This window comes from Poecile atricapillus, chromosome 38 (assembly GCF_030490865.1).
Source record: "Poecile atricapillus isolate bPoeAtr1 chromosome 38, bPoeAtr1.hap1, whole genome shotgun sequence".
Lineage (NCBI taxonomy): Eukaryota > Metazoa > Chordata > Aves > Passeriformes > Paridae > Poecile > Poecile atricapillus.
In genome coordinates, this window is record NC_081286.1 from 127,864 (window position 1) to 153,326 (window position 25,463).

The window sequence follows — 25,463 nt, forward strand, 5'->3', positions numbered from 1 at the left end:
AACGCAGGCTTCAGGTTGTTGGTGCTCTAATATAGAGTGAATGTAACAAACCCTGGATCGTTGTGTGTGTCTGAGTTACGGCTCTTTGAACTTGGTAAGCTGGGCAGATCTGGGGATAACGTGTGTCCTGATAAGAGTATTGCCAAAACCACTCAAATATGCAGTATGTTTGTGCTGATTAGAGAAATGAGAGAAAGGCTTGCTAGCTGTCCATTGAACAGCATTGGAGCTTAAGACCTGAATCCAAATGTTGTCAATAGATACTGTTAAAATATTTACAGCCTTCAGAAAGGTTAAACAGCTGCTGTAGAACTGAGAAGAGCTGCTCTAATTACTGAGCTTTTCTTGCTGAAAGAATTATATGTGAATAGGGAAACAAACATCAAAACATGCACGTCTCAACAGTACAGATAAGTGCCTTTTTTTCTTTAAAAAAACACCAGATTTTTCAAGTCTAACTTTTCCAGTTTATCTTTGACTACATGGGAGGCTGCAGTGGAGGACAATGTGACATACAACAGGGAACACCAAGAAATGAAAACTGTATTTGATTATTCTCATCATAAATCCTGTCTTAAGTTTGGTATCTCAGGCTTCTCCAAGTGTCTGCAAATCTAAACATTAGCTGTGAGTTTTCTGTGCTGGTAAGATGTTTGTGTTTGTTGATGCATTCTCTGATATTTAAAGCAGTTTTGATAATCTAATTTATGATTGAGGTTTATATTTGCCTTTAGTAAGCAATGGGAATAAATGATATTAAATATATAGTGGGTGGGTAAAGTTCTTGGGAGTAAAGCAGGGTATAGAAAACAAATGTGTTATTTACAGGAATCTGTCTCTAGTTAATTGTGCTCATCATTTAACAACTGAACCAGCAGAAGTGCTATGGATGCCAAACAGCATTTGGACAAGTAAGCCATATTCTGCTATGCCCTAGTTTTTGAGGGTTTTTTTAAAGTGTGCTTTTGAAAAGTGGATTTGGGGTTTTTTAATGATACACCTTCAGTGTATTCATTAATTACACCTTCAGTACATTACATAAGGCCAGGTAAGACTGAGGAGGCAAAACCAAATAGTTAAATCCATAGCTAAAGATACAGAACTTTTAGTTTAATTTGGTGTAACCACATGACACTTTGAAACAAATACAGACTTATTTTGCTAAACTGTACTCGAGTTCTCAGCCTTGATCTACTGAAAGACATGGCTAGGCAATGTTTAGCTGTTGATACGGTGAAATAGGCTGATGTTTTGCTGTTGTAGCACCATCCTGCTTCCTTTCTGTCTATGATAAACTTGTACTGTCTCTTGCACTACACTGAAAGTTAGAAACTCAGTGGGGCAAAAGCTGACTTTGTGTGTGTTGCTGCTAAAATTTAGCCTTTTTCTCATGTAAAACAATGGCATAATTTGGGATTTTAAAGCAATTAAGAGTTAAAATCTGAAGCTTTCCTAAGGTACAGTTTGAATTTTCATCAAATTTAGGCTAATCTTGACACTGCAGCCTTTTGACATCATGTTATTTTAGTTGCCTTTGAATTATTTTGGAGGCTTCCCCTTAAAACACAACTTCCAGTTGGCTCACTGTGCCAGCTTTGATGGGAAAATTGAATGTTAATAGAATGTAATTTATTACAGTATGGTAAATTCCTGATAAGTGCTCCATGCAGTGGACTCCAGAAGGCTGAAACAGAGTATACCAACTTGTACATGGGGCTTGCCTAAGGGTACTTTCTGTCAAATGTGAAGACATTAAAATCTGAGTTCCCATTAATTAGATTCATCCCATGGGTGGTATCAGCAGCATGCCAGTTTTAAGCTACAAGGCTGTAATTGTATCATCATTCAAAAACAACAGCAATGATAAAAAAGGCAAGAGAAAGAAAAGTAGAGGCTTTATTTCTATTTTAGTAAGAAAATTCTTTCATTTTGATTTTCCAGTTTTGTTGGCGATCTCAAGTAAAAAGGAAAATGAATAGAAGTGTTTGGATTATCTTTAACTTAAGGCAATACTAGAAGATTAAAAATATTTTTTTGTTTGTTTTGAAAAGAGAAGAAAAATATTAAACTTGACTTTAAAGTTCATGAGCTAAATTTTATCATGATTGACAGCTATAGGCTTCTTTTGGTATAGATCCCTATGCTAAGGAGAATTTTTAACTTGTCCCAAAAATAGTTGTTTCCATCATGATTCACTGCAACTTCCATTTATAAAACAAATCATCACCACTCCATCCCTTTTTGCTTTTAATTCTGGAAATGGAACAGAATGCTTGTGTGGATGTTGAAAATGGAGATTTATTGTTCCTTGCCAGGAGCTTTTCTTCTTTTGGATCCACTGATTCAAAAAAAATCAGTATTTTGATTATAATGGAAAGCTGTGCCCAAAGGTGATTCCCCAATCAATTAGAATTGATTGATTGAATTTATCAAGGCAGTTAGACGAGTTTAGAATGGTTTATCATGAAGTCTTTTACTAATTCTAACTGCCACGTTGCTGCTATAACAAAGCTTTTCATATTTTATTTTGGCATTTTATATGAAAGGTTCACAAAAAGCATAAGCACTGTGTCATATTTCAGAGTAAAGGCTGCTAGGAGTTCTCATTCTGGAAATGCAGCCTTTTATATCTGAAAACATGGAGAGGGAAGATCTCCCTTAACACAAATCTTCTAGTTCCCAAATGAATAGTTTATTTCAAACGCTGTTGAGAAATGTTCTGAAATTCTGCATTATGCAGACTACTTAAATTAATTTAAAGATGAGTAAACTCACCAGTGATCTAAAGGCAGTGTTTCATGTTTAGTTTCCTAATGTTACATTTTGTAAGTCTGATTCAACCTTGACACCCAAGGATTGTTCTTATTTTAAATGAAATGCTTGGGGATAGGGGATTAGTTATGATAATGCCAGTGCCAGTGAGATTTTATGGTTGTGCTTCTAAGCACAATCCACTTTGAAGGTTGACTGAGAGCTAGCACAGGAGTCAGACCCGGCTGACTGTTTGATGGCTGCATGTTAAATTTAATGACTTCAGACAACTGGCTTGTCAAACAAGTCAGGCTTGTCTGATAGTTGGACTCTGAACTGCCCTGCAGGGAATTTTTGCCTTTAGAGCATGGAATGTGACACTGCAAAGAGCCTCAGGTGGATCCAGCTTTTGTTTTTAGCAACTAATACTTCCTGAACATATCTATACAATTCTACTGAGCTTTGCCCTTCCAATTTTTTTCCTTAAGCCTTAGTAGAGATGGAAGTTACTACTAAATCAAAAAGAAACCCTTTATATAAATACATAAATAGTGTCGGTTTGAAACCTAGGCACTTGAAATGTGCCTATATTCCACTGGCACAGGGCTGATGACTTTCAGTTGGGAGGACTTCAGTGCCAGTTTCATGTAAAATGTTTTCATTTAACTGAGAGCTAGCTGTAAGACTACTACTACTACCTGGCTTCTTAATGGATCTAAAAAAATGTTATATTGGTTCAAACATTTCTTGTGACCTTCTTGCATAGGCAGACTGAAAAATGAGAGTGTATTAGAACATTTTCGTCATTCATTTAATCAGTTTTCCTAGGGACTAGAAGAGGTTCTTGTAATTTCCAGACAATTTAGTGTATCAAAGGCTAGAAAGAATCTGTCCCAAGCTAGTGTAAATTTTGGCTGTAGTTTCTGTTATAAATGCAAAGGCAATTTTGGGATAAAATCAAGAAGAGAAATTTATTAATAAACAGCAAAGAACAACAACGAGAGAAAAAAACCACAATAAAAATGGTCAGCAAATCCACGTCTGAGTGTTCTCAGGCTTGGGGTTTTATAGGGATTTTAAGTCCTCAGGCTAAAATTCCAAGCAGGCTCCATTCACCAAGTGTTCTTGATTGTCCGGTGAATGGATTTCCTGGCTTGGAAAAATAGACCTAACCAGTGTCCGGACAGAATCTCCTCATATGTAAAGAGACTCTGTATGTATTTCAATTTGGGTTATCAAGGCAGAAGTGGTGTGATCCGGGATTGGTGCCGATGGATATCTTGGCAGAGTCTTCCCTTTCGTTTTCAGTGATTGCATCTCCAACACTGGTTTGACAGGTGGGGCGTTCAGGTCTAGCGACGGAGACTTTTTCTGAGGCTTGTCTTTGTCGACCTTGATTGTTTCCCAACAGGGACCTGCAGGGACGTTGGTCAGGTCCGGAGATGGGTTTCTCCTCCGAGCTAGTTCCTTTGTTTTCCTGATGGCTCTCGTCCTGTCTATTTTCTGAGCTAATGTTCGTTATCTGGGTGTTGGCTGCAATCCGTTGCCTTTGGAGGAAACTCCCGGCCAGGCTTGGAGAAAGGGTTTATGTACATTTTCGGATTTTATATTATTTCAACACATATACATTTTATTTATACCTTTACGATTTTTTATTTACAAATAATTTATTACAGTTTCTATTCACTTAATTTTCTTAGAGAGGGTCATGTCTGTCTGAAAGGCAGATCCTCACTGGCTATCGGCTTTGCCTCAGCATGATGCAGTGATGAAGGTGGTGAATTGGGAGCTTGTCTAAGAACAGCCATGCTAGACTTTATACATCCATATTGCAGGTGTTAACACTCCATGGGAATCTTGATGATTGCTTGGTAGTGTTCAGTCACAGTATTGCATACTGGGGACCAGTACAGTGGGTTTATCTAGCAAATGGGTTTTTTTTTCTTTCTAGCATTGTACTAACTGCTGGGCAAGAAATAAACCAAAAACCTAAGCCTCCTCTGTCTGTTTAATGGGAAACAGTATTTTTAGTGTGTTAGCCCTTGCAGGAGGGACCCACCTTCAGTCCAGGACACAGAGCAGGGCGGGTCCCTTCAGGGACACAGGGCCTTGCTCTGGGTGGTGGCAGCATCTGCACAGCAGCAAGCTGGTAATGCAGCTGTGACAGGGGCATCACGTATGGGCATGGAGATGTGAAATGTGTGGTGCAGGTGTCCCTGAGGGAGGTGTTTGGCTGGACTTGTGAAGCTGCAGAGGGGAACCTGTGGAGAGAGGAGATGGCTGAGGCGCCAGCTGCAGCTGGCACACGTGGACCCTCTTGCACACTGGGAGATTCTCACTGTGCTCAGTTTCCCTCTGAATACTAAGAGGTGAATGTGGATGGGCTTAGCAAGTGGGCTGCTGGCCAAACAATTGAGGTAGCAAAAGAAGAAATTGAGGAAATAAAAATTTATCCATAGCAAGGAAGAAAGCAAGGCTGTTCGCATGGAAACCAATAAAAAGGGACATAAGGGGTATTTGCCGTTAACTAATAGCTGCCTTAGAGGCAGCATACGTGCCTTAATAATCTCTTGTAAACTCTTGCCAATTTATTGTTGATGTTAGTTCCTTTGTACCAATAAAATACATTTAGCCATTGCTTTGCCCAATGAATATAATGAGCTGTTTTGATGTAACTAATGACTTAAGATAATGCTTTGTTAAGTGAATAAAAGTTGACAATAATTTGTAATGAAGAAGAAGAAGCCATTGTAGTCTCTGCACAAGTGTGTGTTGTGTGTCCGTCTCAAGTGACAGGTGAGAAATTCAAAAACACCTTTGCAAAATCCTCAACTACTATGAAATTGAGAAGAAACGTTTGTGGACTTGTTATAAATGCAAAGGCAATTTTGGGATAAAATCAAAGAGAAATTTATTAATAAACAACATAGAAAAAAACAGAGAGAAAAACCACAATAAAAATGATCAGCGCAGCGCTGGGTGGACAGGACCTACACCCAAGGTGTAGGTTTCCCAAGTCCACGTCTGAGCGCTCTCAGGCTTGGGGTTTTATAGGATTTTTAAGTCCTCAGGCTAAAATTCCAAGCAGGCTCTATTCACCAAGTGTTCTTGATTGTTTGGTGAATAGATTTCCTGGATTGGAAGAATAGACTTAACTTGTGTCCGGACAGAGTCTCCTCATATGTAAAGAGACTCTGTATGTATTTTAATTTTGGGTTATCAAGGCAGAAGTGGTGTGATCCGGGGTTGGTGCCGATGGAAATCTCGGCGGAGTCTCCCCCTTTGTTTCCAGTGATTGTATCTCCAACACTGGTCTGACAGGTGGGTGATTCAGGACTAGCAGCGGATACTTTTTTTTTCTGAGGCTTGTCTTTGTCGACTTTGATTGTTTCACAACCGAGGTCTGCAGAGACGTTGGTCAGGTCCGGAGTTGGGTTCCTCCCCCGAGCTAGTCCTTTTGTTGTCTTTGATGGCTCCCATCCTGCCTATTTTCCGAGTTAATGTTTCTTATCTGGGTGTTGGCTACAATCCTTTTTCTTTCCGAGAAGAGCTCCCAGCCAGGTTTGGGAGGAAGGTTTCTTTCTTTTTACATACACATCTTTGGTTTTTATTATTTTAACATATACATCTTATTTATATATCTTTACGAATTTTTATTTACACATAATTTATTACAGTCCCCCACTTGATAATTTATCTCATTAAAAATTCGTGTTTTATTATTATTTGGAGAGGAATACTAGTATTCCTCCGTACTTTCTTCATTTTCTTGTGTTAACATGTGCTTGGTCTCAAATTAGGATTATAGGATTATTATTCAATGGCACTTTAGTTTCATGTTTTAAGTTTCTTCCCTCCCAGTACATTTTCTCTCTCACGGAACACGGCTTTACAGTTGCTTTATTGTAACAAATAGGGTTAACTCGATGATATGCTACAAAAATGGATTGTCTCCTTCTCCCAATCTAGACAGCCTTATTACACTGCCCGCAGACTGAGATTGAGGGAACCCCTTTTAGTTCTCTTTTTGGTCGGAGGTGATAAATTTAACTTTTTGTTCCTCCCAGTTCCGAATTTGATTTTCTGTAATACTTGCTCCCGGATTGGAACACTAAATTTTTTCTTCTAATTTGTACAATTTTAATCGGGTGTCATTTAGCCAGCATATTTCTCCGTGCAGTTCTGGAGGACAAACGGCTAGTGTCTCGGTTCTTGTGGCAGTTTGACACTGCTCACACTTCCCCGTGGGGTTCATCCCCGGGGGCACTTCGGGGTCTAACCCCTTGGTCGAGCACGTGACTAGGCTCAGGAACATCAGGATTCCCCACCACTTCATCTCTCTGCCTTGCCCTTCGCCCGTATATAAGCATACGGCGGGGTAAACCATCTTCTCGGCAGCAGAGACTATCTTCAGGGGCCCTTGATGTTCTGATGGCAAATCTTTGCTTAAAGACCGCCCACCGGGACGCTTTAACCGTGTCAAATCTGCACGGAACTTTTATTGTTTGCCGGCACTCGACTACTAAGGGTTCTGCTTTGCAGTCAAGCTGACCTCTTAGACCGTTTCGGTAAAACAGGAGCCACTCAGGAGAGTCCGGTTCCAGCAGGCCCACCTCGGCAGCAAGTATTAAGAATTTGTCTGTCTGCTGTAATTCCTTTTCAAAACCCTTTGTACATAAACCTCTTGGTTTACGTCCCATTAAACAGTGAGCAACCCAAATTTGCTTACAATAAGCACATTTAAAATGGATAAAAGGAAGGCAATAACAATTAACATTGACACAACTTATTCGATCTCCACTCATTTGTGTTGTCGCTGGAGTTTGATCTTCAAATCTCCGGGGGGGGGTAGTAATTTCCCGCTCGGTTGAACCGTGATCTCCTTTTGTGTTGATTAACCTCTTTTCTTCTCATATCTTTCTAAAGGTATGCACTACTCTAAATGCATACCTTGAGTCTGTGAAAATGGTCCCCCTTCTCCCTTTCAGGCCCTGAAGTGCTCTTAAGAGAGCAAACAGCTCGCAGGCTTGAGCCGACCAGTTTGCTTTCCGAGGGCCTGATTCTATAATTTGTCCTGTTATGCCATCTATAATAGCATAACCTGATTTTCGTTTTCCCTCCACCATTCTTGAGGAGCCATCAATGAACTATTTTTCTCCTCCTTCCAGTTCCTGATCCCCCAGATCAGGCTTTACTTTTGTTTGCAGTTCTACTGTCTTAATACAATTATGAAGTAATTCTCCTGTGGGTTCCCTAAATAGAAATTGTGCTGGGTTCTGTGCAGCAGTTGTTTTCAGTTCCAAGTCTGGTGAACTGATTAACATGGCTTCATACTTCAGAAGCCTGGAATCAGTTAACCATTTTTCTGCTTTTTGTTGTAAGATATTTCTTACATCATGTGGGGTAAATACTGTCACAGGGGCTCTAAAAGTTACCTTTTTGGCTTCACTAACCAGTAAGGCTACTGCCACAATTGCTTGCAGGCAAGTAGGCCAACCTCGACTGACTGGGTCTAGGATTTTTGACAAAAATCCTATAGGCTTTCTTTTCCCTGCCCATTCCTGGGTCAGGACTCCCTGTGCTGTTTGTCCGCTTACATCCACAAACAGCTGAAATTCTTTATTTGTGTCTGGTAAGGTTAATACCGGAGCTGTTATGAGGGCATTCTTTAATTCTTGAAATTTTGTTTCATCTTGCATTGTCCATTTTAATCTGTCAGTGTTTAATCTTTTATACAAAAACTTTACTTTTTCACTGAACCCTTCAATCCACTGTCTGCAATATCTCAGGAGCCCTAAAAATTGCCTGATTTGTCTTTTTGTTTTTGGGGCTGGGAGCACGAGGATCCCAGCCACTCTGTCAGGGTCTAACCTCTTTTTCCCTTGAGAAATCCAGTGTTCAGGGTATTTTACCTCGGGCTCTGTGAATTGCAGTTTGGATTTTGATACTTTCAAACTTTTTTTTCCCAGAAAATTCAACAACGAAATTGTACTCTTTTTAACCTGTTCTTCTGTTGTTCCGGCAATTAATAAATCATCTACGTATTGTAATAGCTTTGTCCCTTCCTCTGGAATGAATTCAGTAAGTAATTGCTCTAATGCCTGTCCAAATAAATTTGGTGATTCTACGAATCCCTGGGGGAGGACCGTCCACCTTAACTGCTGATTTCTGTTCGTGTCAGGATCCTCCCACTGAAAGGCAAAGAAATTCCTACTCCCTTCATTTAAAGGACAAGTCCAGAATGCATCTTTTAGATCAATTACACTGTACCATACATCCTCAGGTGAGAGTTTGTTAAGTAAAGTATAAGGATTTGCCACCACCGGAAACCTGGTTCGGGTTCTAGCATTTACTGCCCTGAGATCCTGAACCAGTCGGAAGCTCCCATCCGCTTTCTTTACTGCCAGGATGGGGGTGTTATGTTGGGACATGCAGGGTTCGAGGGTACCCCCTCTAAGGAGGTCCTCAATTACTAATTTCAAACCTCTTCTCCCTTCTATCGGGATGGGATATTGTTTGATCCTTATCGGATCCTCTGGGTTTTCTATTTCAATTTTGATGGGGGTAATATCTAATTTCCCCACCTCCCCTTTCGAATGCCATACTTTGGGATCAATTTCCCTTTCATCTTTTGGAGTCAAATGGAATATCTTTATTACTAATTTAGAATTCTTTACAACAATGCTTATACCTAATGCAACAATCATATCTCTTCCCAATAAATTGTAATCAGCTTCTTCTACTAATAATAAATTTCTTAAACATATCTTATTTTGAGACTCAATTTCCACATCTTTTATTACAGAAACTTTGAAGGGATCTCCTTTAGCACTAATTACAACTACTTTTTCTTTACTTGCCACGCATCCCCTGGGTAATCTCTGCAGGGTGCTTCTCTCAGCTCCCGTGTCAACCAAAAATTTTATTTCTTGGTGATGGGGACCTACTTTTAATTTTATCAAGGGCTCTTTTGCTGTTACCATTCTCATCTGAAAGAGCCCAAGACTTCTCTAATCTTCTTGAAATACTTGTTTATCTTTTAATTTCTGACGGCAGTTCCGCTGAATGTGTCCTACTTTCTTACAGTAAAAACATTCTGGGGAATCCTTCCGCGGGGCGGAGCCGTCCTTTTGAGACTCCTGCGGCTTTTTCGGCGCTTTTTAAATTTGCCCTGTGCCTGTTCCTGTTTCTGAGCCTCTTTTACTGCGGCCACTAGTATTTTGGCCTGGAGTTTCTGTTTCTCATCCTCTCTCCTCATGTAAATCTTTTGAGCTTCCCTTAGAAGCTCTTGGAGACTTTTCTCTTGCTACTCTTCAATCTTTTCTAATTTCTTTCTAATATCCTCCCATGACTTTGCCTCAAATTGGTTTTTGAGCAAAACTTCCCCCACTGAAGGGCTAGGATCAGTCCCAGAATATATCTGCAGACTTTGCCTTAATCTCTCTAACCACTCAGTGGGTGATTCCTCTTTTCTTTGGCATTCTCCAAATACTTTGCTAATATTCTGTCCTCGGGGGACTGCTTCTCTTATTCTTTGTACAATCATATTCTTTAGATTCACCAAGCTTCTCTTACCTTCCTCTGTCTGGCCGTTCCAGCTCGGGTTTACGCTAGGCCATTTTTGGCTGCCTGGCATCCCCTGTGGGTTATGCCGTTCCCAATCCCTGATACCAACGTGCTTAATCATCTCTCTCTCTTCCTGACTGAACAGCGATCTCAGGATAGCCATGAGATCTTCATACATATAAATACTACTTCCAAAAAAAAATCCAACCTCTCAGCTACCTCAAACGGGTCATCTAACAATCGTCTCATCTCTTTCTTAAACGCTCGCACATCCCCTGAGTTTAGGGGTACATTCACAAACCCAATCACTCCTGGAGCAGTAGGCACCTCCCTGAGAGGGAACATTCTGTGCCTACTCTCATTCTCTTCCCATCTTTCACTCATCTGTCTAGACTTAAAACGAGTCCTGCTTGCGGGGGGGGGGATTGGGGTTTTTTTTGAGAGTCTGCTCCTTTATTATTGATGTAAAGTCCGTTGCCACCAGGTTACTATGAAGGATTCCCTCTGCCAAATTCGAGGGGCCTGGCTGTGGCAGTGGGACGGGCAATGGGGGATAAGGAGATCCCCGACCTCGCACCACCATAGATTCTGGAGAAGCGGCGGCGGCTGCGGTCCCCACAGGAGGAGCCAGAGGGGGGGGCCACCGGAACCACTGCTGGTGCCGGCTCCCCTGTTTGCGATGTGTGTGCTTCACCTGGTTGTGCCGGCGAGCCCGTGGGAGCTGATGGCACCACTTGATCTACCACGGGAGACCCTGCCGGCCCGTGGTATGGAGGGGGTAAATGATCAAGAGGTTCCCAGGTTTCTGTTTTCGTTTCACTTCTTAGTTTCATTGGAAATAGCCCTACTCTGGCCTTTAGCTAGAGTTTGGCATATTCCTTTTCCTCGGAGTCCGAGGAAACTTTGCTCTCTACATAAGAGAGTAATTCATTACACGTCCACCTTTTAAACGTTCCTAATATTGGCCAAATGAGATGGGGTCTCAATTCCTGCCCACCCCAAACCTCGGCACAATAGTAGATCATTTTTGCTTTGGACTTCTTTTTCCTCTCAGGGCAATTTTCTCAATATTTTAACAACCAACCTAAAGGACTTTCTGGTGGGATGTCTAACAATTCCTTTGTTGTTATGGAAGTTTTTTTCTTATCTACTGGCTTTTGTATTTTACTCTTTCTCTGTCCCATGGTGAAAAGGGAGTCTTACCTGTTTCTCTGCGTTGTGTTTGTGTTTTGAGAGTCAAAAGTCTGCTAATACTCACTTTCGCGGTTTGCTGTACCGGGGTTTTTCTTAGCGCTTTGATCTCTCCTCCGGACCTCTCCTGGGGCCCTGATTGCTAGAAGAGTTTACTCATTCCCGAGCTCAACTGGACGTCCTCTTCCTCTTCCAGCCCCTTGTGATCGGTCCCCCAGAGCACCCCTTTGGCCCCAGGCTTTACAAACGCGTAGAGAGAGTCCTCTCACACCGACTCGCTTCCTCCATGGCCGGCCAATTCCCTCGCGGGAGGATGGAACCGCGGCTTTGGAGTCCGCACTCGCTTCGTGATCAGATCACGTCTCACACACGCTTGCCCAATCACCCCGCTCAACCTCGCAGTACTTACAGCAATTTTCTTGCGAGGATGTCTTCGTGCACGACTGACTTTTTATGAGCTACTAAGCCGCGGCTTCTTTTCCCGAGCTCTTCTTGGATCCGTATTCTCTTTTATTGTGGTTTTTATCTCAGCCTAAATTTGGTTCGGATGTCGGAGTGAACTGCGGAGGTTCTCGGCTTCCCAGGCCGCTGAAATCAGCGGGGGTACCCCCCTGGACAGCGAGGTTCTCCCACAGTTTTCCGATCCGAGTCCACGGCACCAATCTGTTATAAATGCAAAGGCAATTTTGGGATAAAATCAAAGAGAAATTTATTAATAAACAACATAGAAAAAAACAGAGAGAAAAACCACAATAAAAATGATCAGCGCAGCGCTGGGTGGACAGGACCTACACCCGAGGTGTAGGTTTCCCAAGTCCACGTCTGAGCGCTCTCAGGCTTGGGGTTTTATAGGATTTTTAAGTCCTCAGGCTAAAATTCCAAGCAGGCTCTATTCACCAAGTGTTCTTGATTGTTTGGTGAATAGATTTCCTGGATTGGAAGAATAGACTTAACTTGTGTCCGGACAGAGTCTCCTCATATGTAAAGAGACTCTGTATGTATTTTAATTTTGGGTTATCAAGGCAGAAGTGGTGTGATCCGGGGTTGGTGCCGATGGAAATCTCGGCGGAGTCTCCCCCTTTGTTTCCAGTGATTGTATCTCCAACACTGGTCTGACAGGTGGGTGATTCAGGACTAGCAGCGGATACTTTTTTTTTCTGAGGCTTGTCTTTGTCGACTTTGATTGTTTCACAACCGAGGTCTGCAGAGACGTTGGTCAGGTCCGGAGTTGGGTTCCTCCCCCGAGCTAGTCCTTTTGTTGTCTTTGATGGCTCCCATCCTGCCTATTTTCTGAGTTAATGTTTCTTATCTGGGTGTTGGCTACAATCCTTTTTCTTTCCGAGAAGAGCTCCCAGCCAGGTTTGGGAGGAAGGTTTCTTTCTTTTTACATACACATCTTTGGTTTTTATTATTTTAACATATACATCTTATTTATATATCTTTACGAATTTTTATTTACACATAATTTATTACAGACTACTTTCTAAAAAAAAAAAAAATCTAAATATTTCTAAAAACTTCTTACTTCTAAAAATGAAAAACAAAGATAACATGGTGCTCCATGCCTGGCTGCTGGTGGCAGAGCAAGAAGGTGATAATGTAGCTTTGGTGGGGACAACAGACACTGACTGGGAGATGCAGGAAGACAGGTGTAGTTCTTCCTGATTGAAGCCTTTGGCCAGTCTTCTGAAGATGCAGAGCCACTCCTCTGGAGAGAAGAGGTCCCCAGCTGCCGCTGGCACTCAGGGACCCTCCTGCACAGCAGGGCCCAGAGCTGCCAAGGCTCCCCAGCATGGCTGCAGCTGCTGGCACAGCTTGGCCCAGCTGGACAGCTGCCCCTCAAGGCCCTGGAGAGCAGGGGATGGCTCTGGGCACGGTCCCTGCTGTCTGCCTTTCAAGGGCAATCTTATCACCACTCTTTCTCCTGTCCACCTTGCTTTGCCTCTGCCTGGAGCTCCTGGGACTGCTCCTGGCCATGATTAATTATCACTGCTTATTCTGTCAGCAAAGGGACATTGAGAAGTTGTCTCCAGCATGCACCATGATCTTCACAATGTGATTGACCAGGACTGCACGTCAATCCGTATCTAAGTGCCAGTCTGGATGGGAGCACAGATCAGAAGTGTTTTCATGGTGTGCTGGGCTCCCCATCATCCTGTTTAGGGAACGAGGCACTGCAAGGAGGTCCTCAGTGGCAGAGAAGCCACTGCCTGAGACGTAACCCCGGGTGCCTCCTGTGGCTCAGGGAGCGGCTGTGGCTGCAAATGTGTGTTTGCAGCACAGGGTCAGGGCTTAGCGAGGCCCTTGTTGTGCCTCGGGCACTGCTCGGCAGCCCCATCGGAGCCGGGGCCTCAGCCCTTCCCTGTTGGGGACTGACCTGGCCCGGCCCAGCCATGGGGCAGGGCCCGACAAGGGCGCGGTGGGTCCAGAGGCCCGGCCTGGCCCCGGTCCCCAAGGGATGGGCTCTGTCTGCCTGCACAGCCCACAGGCGAGGCCCGAGGCTCTGCAGGAAGCTTCCTGCCAGCTTTGCACAACCTCCACCGAGAGTGTCCCTTTGCTATGCTGGGAAGACTAACAACCCCCTCCAGTTTAACCTCGCTGCAGACCTCATGAGGGATCTCTGCAAATCTTAGGAGAGACTGTTATAAATGCAAAGGCAATTTTGGGATAAAATCAAAGAGAAATTTATTAATAAACCATAATAAACAGAAACAGCGATAAAAACCCACAATAAAAAGAACAGCGCAGCGCTGGGTGGACAGGGGTCTACACCGGAGGTATAGGTTTCCCAAATCCACGTCTGAGCATCCTCAGGATTGGGGTTTTATAGGATTTTTAAGTCCTCAGGCCAAAATTCCAGGCAAGTTCCATTCACCAAGTGTCCTTGATTGTCCAGTGAATGGATTTCCTGACATAGAATGATGACATTATTTCGTGTCCGGCCAGAATCTCCTCACATGCAAAGGAGACTCTGTGTGTTGCAATGTTAAGTTTTTCATGACAGGGTGGTGGAATCCGGGTTGGTGCCGATGAGTATCTCGGCCGGGTTTCCTCCTTTGTTTCCCCTGATTGCTTTTTCAACACAGAAATGTTTGAGTCTGGCGAAGCCTTTCTTTTGGAACTTGTCTTTTTCCTATTGATCGGTTTCTCTACCCACTGGAATCCGCAGGGCGTTGCTTGGATCCGGAGGTAGATAATTTCCCGAGCTAGTGTCATTGTTTTCCTGATGATCCGTGTCCTGTGTGTTTGTTTGGGTTGATGGGCCGGTTTTGGTTAGTTATCTTGGGCGTTGCTGGCAATCAGCAACTCCTTGGCGAAAAGCCTCATCCCACTTGGGGGGGGAGGCTTTTCCATGCTTTATATTTTGTTTTGTCTCTACAAAACATATCTTTCTTATACACTCCGAATTTTTAATACAACCATAATTTATTACAGAGACCATATTCATTTGTGCCTCATAAGGGATCTCTGCATACCTTGGCAGGGACCCCAAAATATCCCTTGTTCTTCACAGGGAATCTGTGCACACCTTTTCAGAGACCCCAAAATAACCTCATGTGCCTCACAAAAGAATCCGGCCCCCGGCTCATTTTAGGAAGGACTCAGCTCCTCTCCAGGCCTTGATGGCAACCACTAAATGGTCACGTAAATCACGAGGAACTCAAGCCCCCTGCCAGTCTTACAGTGTTCTCCAGTCACCTGTAGCCATAGAAGTGATCCCAATTCCCCTAAGAATTTCAAGAGGAAACCTCAGCCACATGCACCACTTCCAAAAGACCCAAATCTGTGCCTGTCTTACTGGAAAACACAACACCCTGTCCGTGTGCCTCACGATGGACCCCAATCATCTGGCAGCTTTATAGGGGTCCCCCATCACCTGCATGCCATAGAAAAGCCAGGTGTGCCGTTAACTCTAGCCGGCAGCGTGTTCCATGACAGAAACCTCTCCAATGCCTTTCTGGGAACTGGGAACACATGTTGTGGTGCCAGCTGCATCTGTGGGAGCCATGGGCAGCGTGAGTCCGTGCTGTGCTCCACTGCTGAGCTGGCAGCACGGTGGATATGGCCAGGATATTCCCTGTTTCCCCCACGTCTGGAGCCTGCAGGTACCTTTCCGCCCCTTGGCACAGGCTGTGCTGCCCAACAAAGCCCAGAAGGCCGAGAGGAGAGCCTGAGGGCAGCAGGAAGAAGCCCCTGCTCTAGAACTGAGGGAGTTCTTCCACAAGCAAAGATTGTGAATTTAAGTGATTTCCACTGTGCTCAAAGTTTGCCTCTGAAGACTAAGAGGTGAGCTTGTCAATAATCCCAGAAAATATCTGGAAAAATATTTTATGCAATTTTTTTTTTTTACTAGATCCAAATCTCCAGTGGGAAAAGAGCCTCCCCAGTATGCTGGGTGTCTTGGGGTGTCTCAGTTCTTCCTAGAGTACACATTACCAATTAAATGCAATTTCATCTTTTATTGCAGAAGTGTAAAAAATATTCCAGAATTCTAAAACTGCTTTGAAAAATATATCACTATTATGGAAAAGGAGAAGAAACATTTGGGGATTTCTTTCTACCAAAAAAAAATTTAAATATTTCTAGTAATTTCTAATCTCTAAAAATGAAAAACAAAGATATGCCCCATGCCCGGCTGCTGCCTGCCCAGCCAAGGCTGTGGCCAGCCAAGCAGCTGTGCCAGTGCTGGTGGTACCAGCCAGACCCCAGAGCAGAAGCCCAAAGGTGTTGCTCAAGCCCTTCCCGGGCAGGAGGGGCCCACATTCAGGCCTGAGCAGGCACCAGGGCCAGCACTTTCAGGGACAGAGGGTCCTGTTCTGGGTGGTGGCGGCACAGCAATGAACTGATATTGCAGCTTTGGTGGGGACAGCAGACACTGGCTTGGAGATTCAGGAAGACAGGTGTAGTTCTCCCTGATTGAAGCCTTTGGCCAGTCTTCTGAAGATGCAGAGGTGCTCCTGTGGAGAGAGGAGGTGGCTGAGGCCCCCAGCTGCCACTGGCACTCAGGGACCCTCCTGCACAGCAGGGCCCAGAGTGGCCAAGGCTCCCCAGCACGGCTGGACCTGCTGGCACAGCTTGGCCCAGCTGGACAGCTGCCCCTCAAGACGGGGGTGGGCAGGGGATGGCTCTGGGCAGGGTCCCTGGCCAGGAGTGGGCCCCAGAGCATGTCTGCCTTTCAAGGGCAATCATGTCCCCACTCTTTCCCCTGCCCACCTTGCTTTGCCTCTGCCCGCTGCTCCTGGGGCTGCTCTTGGCCAGCAGCCTCAGTGGCAGCCAGCACTGGCTGCAGCCCCAGCGGGCTCCCCAGGACAAGGCCCAGAAATTAAGAGGCCAATGAAAGGCCTGGGCAGCTGCAGAACTCTCGGCAGAGTTATTTGGACAACCACTGACTATCTACAGGTCCACAGCAGCCTCACTGGGAATGTTTCCTGTCTACAGTACACTTTCAAAAGAAGCTGTTTGATGGAAAGATGAACAAAACACTCACCCTTTTGTCTTCCAGACACACCAGATTCCAACACAGCATAAAATGAAGACAAGCACCAAAGAAAGCAGGCCTGACATTAATTCTAGCCAACCGCGTGTTCCTTGACAGAAACCTCTTCCAATGCCCTTCTGGGAATTGGGAACATGTGTTGTGCTGGCTGCATCTGTGGGAGCAATGGGCAACGTGAGCCCGTGCTGTGCTCCACTGCTGAGCTGGCAGCACGGTGGGTATGTCCAGGATATTCCCTGTTTCCCCCAGAGCTGGGGCCTGCAGGCACCTTGCCACACCTTGGCACAGGGTGTGACACCTAATAAAACCCAGAAAGCTGAGAGGAGAACCTGGGGAAAGCACAGCTTCTTGAGCAGTGGCTCCTTCCAGGAACACGGGCCAAAGCCATCCCTGAGCAGCCACTGCCACCCCTGACCCTCCCTGCTCCATGACAGCTCCCCCAGCCCAAGGGGACAGAGCCAGGCCCTGTCAGGGGCCAGTGCAGCCCCTGCCCAGTTGGGAGCCAAATTTTATACGACTTTCCATACTTTTATACGGTATGTGCTTACTCTGGCTCTTTTTAACGCGTCAGAAAACAGCCCTATGACACTCCAGTTATGTCTAAGACTATATGATACCTGTGTATATCTATACACTGTATATACACCACATATATATGCATTTACACTACATATCTTTACTACATATGTTACACACATGCTACATAGACTACATACATCTGCACACTACAGACTATAAACTACATATATGCACACACTATATATACACATACACTATACATATTCACATATAAACACACACGTGTGCATGCATACTCACTATGTACACATGCACACACTGTATCTACACACACACATATACCTAGAGACATGGATCACTATGACGGCACCCGGGAGCAGCAATATAGGCACAAGGGCAGGGGCAGCCGCAGCCCCAGCGCGGCTGAGGCCAGGCGCCGACTCCCATCCCCGAGGGCACACAGGGACCGAGAGCTCGGGGCTGGGTTTTCTCCAGGAAAACTCTCGGCGGCTGGAGAAAAGCCCGGGGTTCGCCGTGGCCTGGCAGCGCCTGGCAAACACTCACCGCGGGCGCCGCCATGTCGCTGTACGGCCATGGCCCGTCCCTGAGCACTTCCGGGGCTTCAGCTCCTCCTCTCCTCCGTTCGCTCCTCCTCTCCTCCGTTCCCTCGTCCTCCCCTCCGTTCCCTCGTCCTCCCTTCCGTTCCCTCGTCGTCCCCTCCGTTCCCTCGTCCTCCTCTCCGTTCCCTCCTCCTCCCCTCCGTTCCCTCGTCCTCCCCTCCGTTCCCTCGTCCCCTCCGTTCCCTCCTCTGGGCGCTGCTCCGCCCGCGGCCCCTCCATGAGGCAGTTCCGTGGGACGCTCTGAGGGACGTCCGGGCGGGCGGATTTGAAATGGCGAGCGGGCGGCGGCGCTGGCGGTAAGGGCAGGGCGAGGAGCGGGAGGGGAGCGGCAGCAACACCAACATCCTCAAGCACCGGGACAAATGTCCGTGCGGCGGCGGTGGTAGTGGTGGGGAGTCCCGGGCTGGCCTCGCTGCTGAGTGCCCCGGTCACCCTCGGTACGGTTTAGACGCACTCTCAGGGCGAGAGGGCGGAGCTGCCCCCGGCTCGGCCGCGCTCCTGCGCTCTTCTCTTTTTTATCCTGCTGGCGTGCTGGCTCTGGCAAACTGCTCTTCCATCTCTGCTGCAGCTCTGCTCTTACAGCGGGCTGGCTAATGGCAGCAGCAGCGTGGCCAGCAGGAGCAGGGCAGTGACAATCCTGGTACGCGGCGCTGGTGAGGCCGCGCCTCAGTGCTGTGTCCAGTTCTGGGCCCCTCAGTTCAAGAAGGACACGGAGGGGCTGGAGCGTGTCCAGAGAAGGGCAGCGGAGCTGGGGAAGGCTCTGGAGCACAAGTCCCATGAGAAGTGGCTGAGGGAGCTGGGGTTGTTTCACCTCCTGGTGAAAAGGAGGCTCTGGGCAACCTCATCATTCTGGAAACACCTGAGAGGAGGCTGTAGCCAGATGGGGGTCGGCCTCTTCTCCCAGGCAGCGAGCGACAGGACACGGGCTCAAACTGTGCCAGGCTTTGGTGGGACAGCTGGAGGAATTGCTCCACAGAAAAGGCGATTGTACACTGGAATGGTCTGCTGTGAGCTTGCTTCAGCAATCACCGCACCTGCCCGGCATGTTGGTGGAGTCAGTGTCCCTGGAGGTGTTTAAGGAAAGGCTGGATGTAGCACTTAGAGCTGTGGTCTAGCTTACAAGGTGGTGATTGCTCATAAGTGGGACTAGAGGATCTCACAGGTCTTTTCCAGCCTCATTGATTCTGTTATACTAGAAGCTAATCACTTGCTATGTTTGTGAAAATTCAATCTTTTTGTGGTTGGTCCCAGTTAAAATAATGGACTAATGCAGCTTCTTCCCCAGCCACAGTGAACTCATGAATATGCTGCCCTGTGAGTTGAGCTCGAGAGCTAGACTTCTGTTGTGGTTTGTGAGCAGTGTAACTGGAAGTAAAATGAAGCAACAGTTTATACTAATAATGTGTTTTGGTAATGTTTGTAGTGGAGGGGGCTTTTCTTAGTTATAATTCAGTCATTTAAGCCTATCCCACAAATGAGATACACTTTCTGCCCTCTACAGAGGTTCTAACTTTTCTCTAAAAAATCCTTTTTCTGTTTCTCTGATTCTGCTGCATCTCTTCTGTATTTTCCTCTCTCTTCCTGGATTTCTCAGCCTCCTTTGGACTGAATTCTTTTGGGATCCTCCCTTATGGGGAGCTCTGCTTATCTCAGCTCTTGTGATTTGATGAAAACTCCCCAGCTCGTCAGAATCTTGTTTCTCGTGTTTATTGGAAGGTCAGCACAAAACTTGGCAGGTCTCTCCAGACTGACTGCACAAGGTTATATCTTTGCAATCTGGTACATTTCTTTCTTCTGCTGGTACAACAAGGCCTTGTGGCTCATCCCGTGCCTGACAGCACAAAATGGCCCTGAACTACACAGTTCTTTTCTCTTTATACCTATTTTTACTCAATTAATAATAGACACGTATATTATTTCTCTTAATGACCCAATGACCCTTCACCTTTGTGCTACACTGCGGCATTTTCTGTCCAATCACTTACTATTACCCAAAAACCTCTAGGAGAAGAACATGAAGAAGAAAGGACAAGAGACAACACCCTAAATCCTCCGTCTTGCCTTCTGCTCTCTAAACTAACTTTTTCACCCAGTGATTTAAGAAAACTTTCTAATCTACACACTTACACTTTTAGCTTTTTCTATCTAATTTTAACAGCTGTTTTCATGTATCACCATGAAAACATGCTCATGAATTTCATGTTACATGAAATTCAGTGTTTTTCTGGATCTTCGAACTAAGTATCGGAAACAAGGGTACACACTTTGTATCCCAGACTCCAACAGAAAGCTGGCACTGTTTTCCTGAATTAATTCTGTTTACTTCAAATTCCACCTTAATGCCACTGTGGGGACTAATATTCCACTTTGATTTATATCTGCATGCATAGTCTGAAGACAGCCATAATATTACCTCAGAACAGGTTTTCCAGTGATTGTGCTATGATGCTGGGGGATCAGTTGCAAATGAATTGGTAGGCTCAGACTGAGCAGCTCAGGAGCTGATGTATGGCTGAAGTGCTGTAAGCAGTACTTGTGTACTCGTGGTAGTGTGGCCTTTTTCCCAGTGGACTGAACTGAAAAATTTCTCAAGCTCTTTTGCTTTTGGAACCTGGGGGTTGGAAGTGACCAAACAGAAAGAAAGGCAAAACAGTAGGTTTGGAGTAACCACTGACTCTTTCATCAATAAACCAGTTGATTTAAAAGACTGTGGCTGCTCTTACATATTTCTGGGGTCTAACATAATCAATCTTTTTTTTGATCCAATGTACAGGTCTACTTCTTTATTCTGAGCTTTTGGGAAATCATTGTGGCATTTAGAACACAAAATACCCTTAGACCCTGTATTTTCTGACACTGCTGGAACACTGAGGGATTTACAGCAGTCACAATGAGGCGAAGCTCAAGTATTGCTGGAAGCAGCAGCCAACAATCTATGATGGCACTGAGAGTGGAGGACAGCAACAAGATGGGTCTTCAAACACCTCAGATGTAAGTCTTGCCTGTCAGATTGCTAAAAATAATTATATAGAACTAATTCTATATAGAAGAATTCTATGATAATAGAAATTATAATAGAAATTCTATGAAGAGATTTATCATAGTGTGTGGGAGTAGCAACTGAGAAAAAAAAAAACTGAGAAAAAAAAAAACTGAAACGGTGAGAAGTCTCCTTACAGCCAAGGGTGTTTGCACAAGTGCTCCAGTTTTGCAACACTACTTGCTTTAACCTTTTTGTATACCTGTGTCATGTTTCAAATGGTAACCCTTTGTTACGTGTTGCTTAGGAGATGGCTGGGTGCATGAGCTGACCTTTCTAAGATGTTGCTGTGATGAAGGTGTTGAGGAATATATGAGTGCATGTATAGTTCTTGTAAAAGCAAGAGATGAATTGGTAGAAACAGTCACTTGAATCCTTCTCTCTATTCCTAAGGAAGGACAGAGGCACCCTTGGGAAGCGGACCATGAGCAAAGCTACATCTGGAGCTTCAGAAGGAAAAGCCAGCTGTTCTGGGAACACGTATGTACAGGTTTTGTTCTCTGCACTGTATATTAAAACAAAAATGGTCCTATATAATTTTGGAATTTTTCTTTCTTGACCGGTTTTTGTTATAGGGAATAATGGATCCGAGGCAAGCAGACCTTCAGTTCTGCCTTCCTCCAGTCCTTGATCAATAAACAATAATGCTGTGGAGCAGGAATTGCTTTGGGAGCTTTTTTTTTTTCTTTTGGGAATGACGTGCACTGCAGACCTTAAGAGTATCCCATTACATTTTTTTGTTTAAGGAAGAATGACATCTAAAGTATACTCTGCATTAATTTCTTCTCTCTGAGGTACCAACCTTCCGAAAATCTAAAATCTTTCTGCTTAGCTCATGACTTTCTGTGTTGTGGGTATCTTCTTTCATAGGACCCCCAATGCTGCAGGAGTCTATTCCTTTTAAATAGTCCTTAAATATTTTGGTCTTTATTCACAGTCACCAACATGATTTCTTCATCTTTGGGTTTGTTTTCTGCTCTCTAAGAGTTTATTTCTTTCAGTAAAACGATGACATTATTCATCTAGGATGCAGTAATCCCTTTGTTGCACACGTGGCATTGTGGCTTCCACGTCGATGATGTTTATCCAATCACCTTAAATGAAGAGAAAACTTCAAGTATCACTTTGTATAACAAATGCAAAGAAAATATCAACATAGCATTCGTGCTGTGACTTAAACATGAAGAGTGTTCTCCTTTCTATGTATTGTCACAAGACCTGTGTTTGCTGTCTGTCCTTAGAGCGAGTGGGGCTGGAGGGTCCCGCAGCAGCCAGCACGGTGTGTTTGGGACAGAAAAGATAAAGGATCCCAGGCCCCTTCATGACAAAACATTCATCCAACAATGTATCAAGAAGCTTTATGAGGTAACTGTGGGTTTTCCAAGCAAGGCTAACACCCTAGTCCAGGAGCCAGCCCGTGGCCTCTCTCCCGGGCCACCCTGGCCAATCTACCCACAAGACATCAATATGATGGATGGCGAAGCAATGGCGTTTATTGCAGGGGAATTTGACAATTTATAACCTAGGGTCATTGTGTTACTCCCATCTACATACGTCACACCTAAGTGCTATTGGCTAATTGCAGGTTTTGCTGTCCTAACAGAGAGGGGGTCTAGCAGCTTCCCGTTACATCCCGAATTCTTCCGCAGCGCAATGCCCTAGACTACAACACCACCCTCCCTTGAAGGACCAAAGGTCATTCCACCAGTCTGAGTTCACCAGAGGAGTCCATTCCTGGGCGCCCACATAAGCTACCTTTCGTATTTCTTTTGAGATGTTTTTAATTACCTCACTCTTATCATCTATCTCCAGGCAACATTCGGAGGAATTAAACTTCCCACAAATGCCTCCCTCATCTGCCAATAGGTAGTCTACTGCCAGCCGAATCTGGTAGACTACCGCCCTGGTTTGTGCCAATTGGGTGCTAATGTGGTCTAAAGCAAGGGCAGTTCTGTTTGACACCACTTCCAATACTGCCTGGAGACGGATGATTCGATTTAACATATAGACTGGGGTACGATACCCCCAGGATCCATCCTGGGCCCACGTGGCCGGTCCATATGTCTTAATTATTTCTTCAGGGGTCCAGATCTTCCCCTTCCATTTTTGATTACTTCCTAGGTCTATTACATGCCTCCTCTTTCGGCTGCCTTTTTTTAAGTTATCATACAAGGGGACTCCCAAGTATGACCCTGATTCCTTGGGTAGGAGGAAAAAAGCAGGCTTTATTATCCCAATTGTGCAGCTTCCCACCCAATCCCCTGGGTATAGGCAGTGCTCCCACAAATCCAAAATAAATACTCAGGGGCCTTCCAAAAAGTGTCCTGTGTGTCGGTAGGATGTTCCCAATATTTTGAGAGTTCTCTTAACCCCCAAAAAGGGTTTATTCCCTTTTCTGCGCACTCATGCAGTTTGTACCCCTCATGATAAATACACCCCCTTTCCTTTCTCCCAGTGGCCCAATACCTGTTTGGTTCTTGGGGGATCCACCTGCTACCTGAGTCTTTCACAGTTAGGTATCTTTTGCAGGCCATTTTTCCCACAGGGGTTTTGTATCTTTTTCCTGTCCTTTTAATGCATTCTTCCCCGATCACCCTTGTTTTCAGATCCCATTGTTCTCGTCCCCTGTTCCCCATCTGGGATTTCTGCTCAGTTAATTTCCACCTTAAAATGTCTAAAGGTGCCAAGCTGATCCCTTCCCAGGGCCAAATATCTGACATCTGGGTGTTCCCACATACCCAACAATTGGTTAAGTTTAACTCTCTGCTGATTCTCTCCATCAGGTCAATGAATAGGTTCTTACCCAGTGTTTCATCCAGATTACCCTTCTTTATCCTCAGTTGTTTTTCCTTTATTACATCATTCAGTCCTTCTTCTTCAAAGCAGAGCCAGGATTCTCCTACAGGGCATTCTCCAAGCAGGCGTTGCCTAAATGAGGCAGTATTTCTAGTAATCCAATATGTCTTTCCCTCCTCCTGGCAGGTTTCCAGTTGGGTATGATCAAAACAGGTGGGATTGATGTTTGTGTGGACTCTCATCAGTGATCCTAGATCCTCTCCATCATATAGGGGATAGTAGCACTTTGTACATGCTTCTCCACCGCCCCCTATCCCAAGGCTCACCAGCTGGACCAATATCAGTCCACCTAAGAGTCCGGTATGAGCTAGTTTCATTTTAGGGAGCTTCATGGCTCACCTCCTTTTTAGCCTCACCCGGTCTTGCCTCTTAGGTTTGGGGATCGGGAGAGATGGGGATCAGGAGAGATGGTATGGTCCTTCTCTTCCCACCTTTTCTTTAATGTAGTTGCCTTTTTGGAGAATGTTCTGTGGGAGAAGTTAATGGGGGGGTTTCCTATTAAACCAACTTTACTAACATCAAAATACTTAACAGCAATAACCACAACAACAACTTAAAGAACACTCCCGGCTTAAACCAACACACTCAGCAGAGTTCTGCAGTCTTTGTTTCAATTCTTTTTCTCTCAGTCTATTTCTGGCTGCCTCTTAAGAGTCACTTTTAGACTGGTAGGGTCTGTAATGGCAGTCCACTTGGGAGAATTCGTGGAGGATTTTTCTGTGCCTTGTCCACAGTCAGGAGGAGGTGATACTGGTCCTTTTACACGGGAGACGTGAGTCCACCCCTTTTCTTGGGTCCGAATAGCAGCGTGGGTCACCAGCAGGACCTGGAAGGGACCTTCAAATTTTGGGGTTAAGGGGGTGTCTTTCCAGGATTTAATCAATACCCAATCCCCCGGATTGATCTGGTGGATGTTTGTGTCAAGTGGGAAGGTTTGGGGGAGATATCCTCTCTTTCTTAAGTTGTTTAGGGTCCTTCCAATTGTCTCTAGGTACTTTTTAGCCATTTCTTCCCCTTCTATATGATCTCCAGTGCTATAAGGGGTCATTAGAAAGGGGAGCCCAAACATCATTTCGTATGGGGAGGCCCCAAGGTCAGATTGTGGCCTGGTTCTGATTCTCAAGAGGGCAAGAGGCAAACACCTTAACCAGTTCATCTGGGTCTCAGCTGTTAGTTTTGTTAACACATTTTTCAATGTCTTGTTCATACGTTCCACCCGACCCGAACTCTGGGGGTGCCATGGAGTGTGCAGTCTCCATTTTATTCCTAGAGCCTTTACAATGGCCTGTAAGGCTTGGGAGGTGAAATGGGATCCCCTATCCGAATCAATGGTATTCACTAACCCATATCTTGGGAGTCCCGATCTATTCTCCCTTTCCCAGATCCGTATCCCTGCAGTACGGATCATGGCGACCTCTTCAGG

At 45.0% G+C, this 25,463-nt stretch overlaps 1 protein-coding gene and 1 long non-coding RNA gene across 2 annotated transcripts; one reads left to right on the forward strand and one right to left on the reverse strand.

The window, feature by feature from the left end:
- Positions 1-14,340: 14,340 nt before the first annotated feature.
- Positions 14,341-19,189, reverse strand: LOC131591187 (uncharacterized). The gene is made up of 3 exons (XM_058861658.1): positions 19,179-19,189; positions 18,089-18,559; positions 14,341-16,466 (listed from the first exon to the last, which is right to left on the reverse strand). The coding sequence occupies exons 1-3, from the start codon at positions 19,187-19,189 to the stop codon at positions 16,241-16,243; spliced, it is 708 nt and encodes a 235-aa protein (XP_058717641.1). The 3' UTR covers positions 14,341-16,240.
- Positions 19,190-19,747: 558 nt separating this feature from the next.
- Positions 19,748-22,543, forward strand: LOC131591208 (uncharacterized). Its single transcript, XR_009280293.1, has 4 exons — positions 19,748-19,860; positions 20,918-21,135; positions 21,578-21,664; positions 22,426-22,543. It is a non-coding gene; the product is annotated as an uncharacterized LOC131591208 (long non-coding RNA).
- The last annotated feature ends 2,920 nt before the right edge of the window (positions 22,544-25,463 follow it).

Excerpts from the sequence above, each read along its gene's own strand:
- LOC131591187 (XM_058861658.1), bottom strand. Across the intron at positions 16,467-18,088 it reads GCGACATGGCGGCGCCCGCG|GAGCACCTCTGCATCTTCAG; the intron begins GTGAGTGTTTGC and ends CTCTCTCCACAG.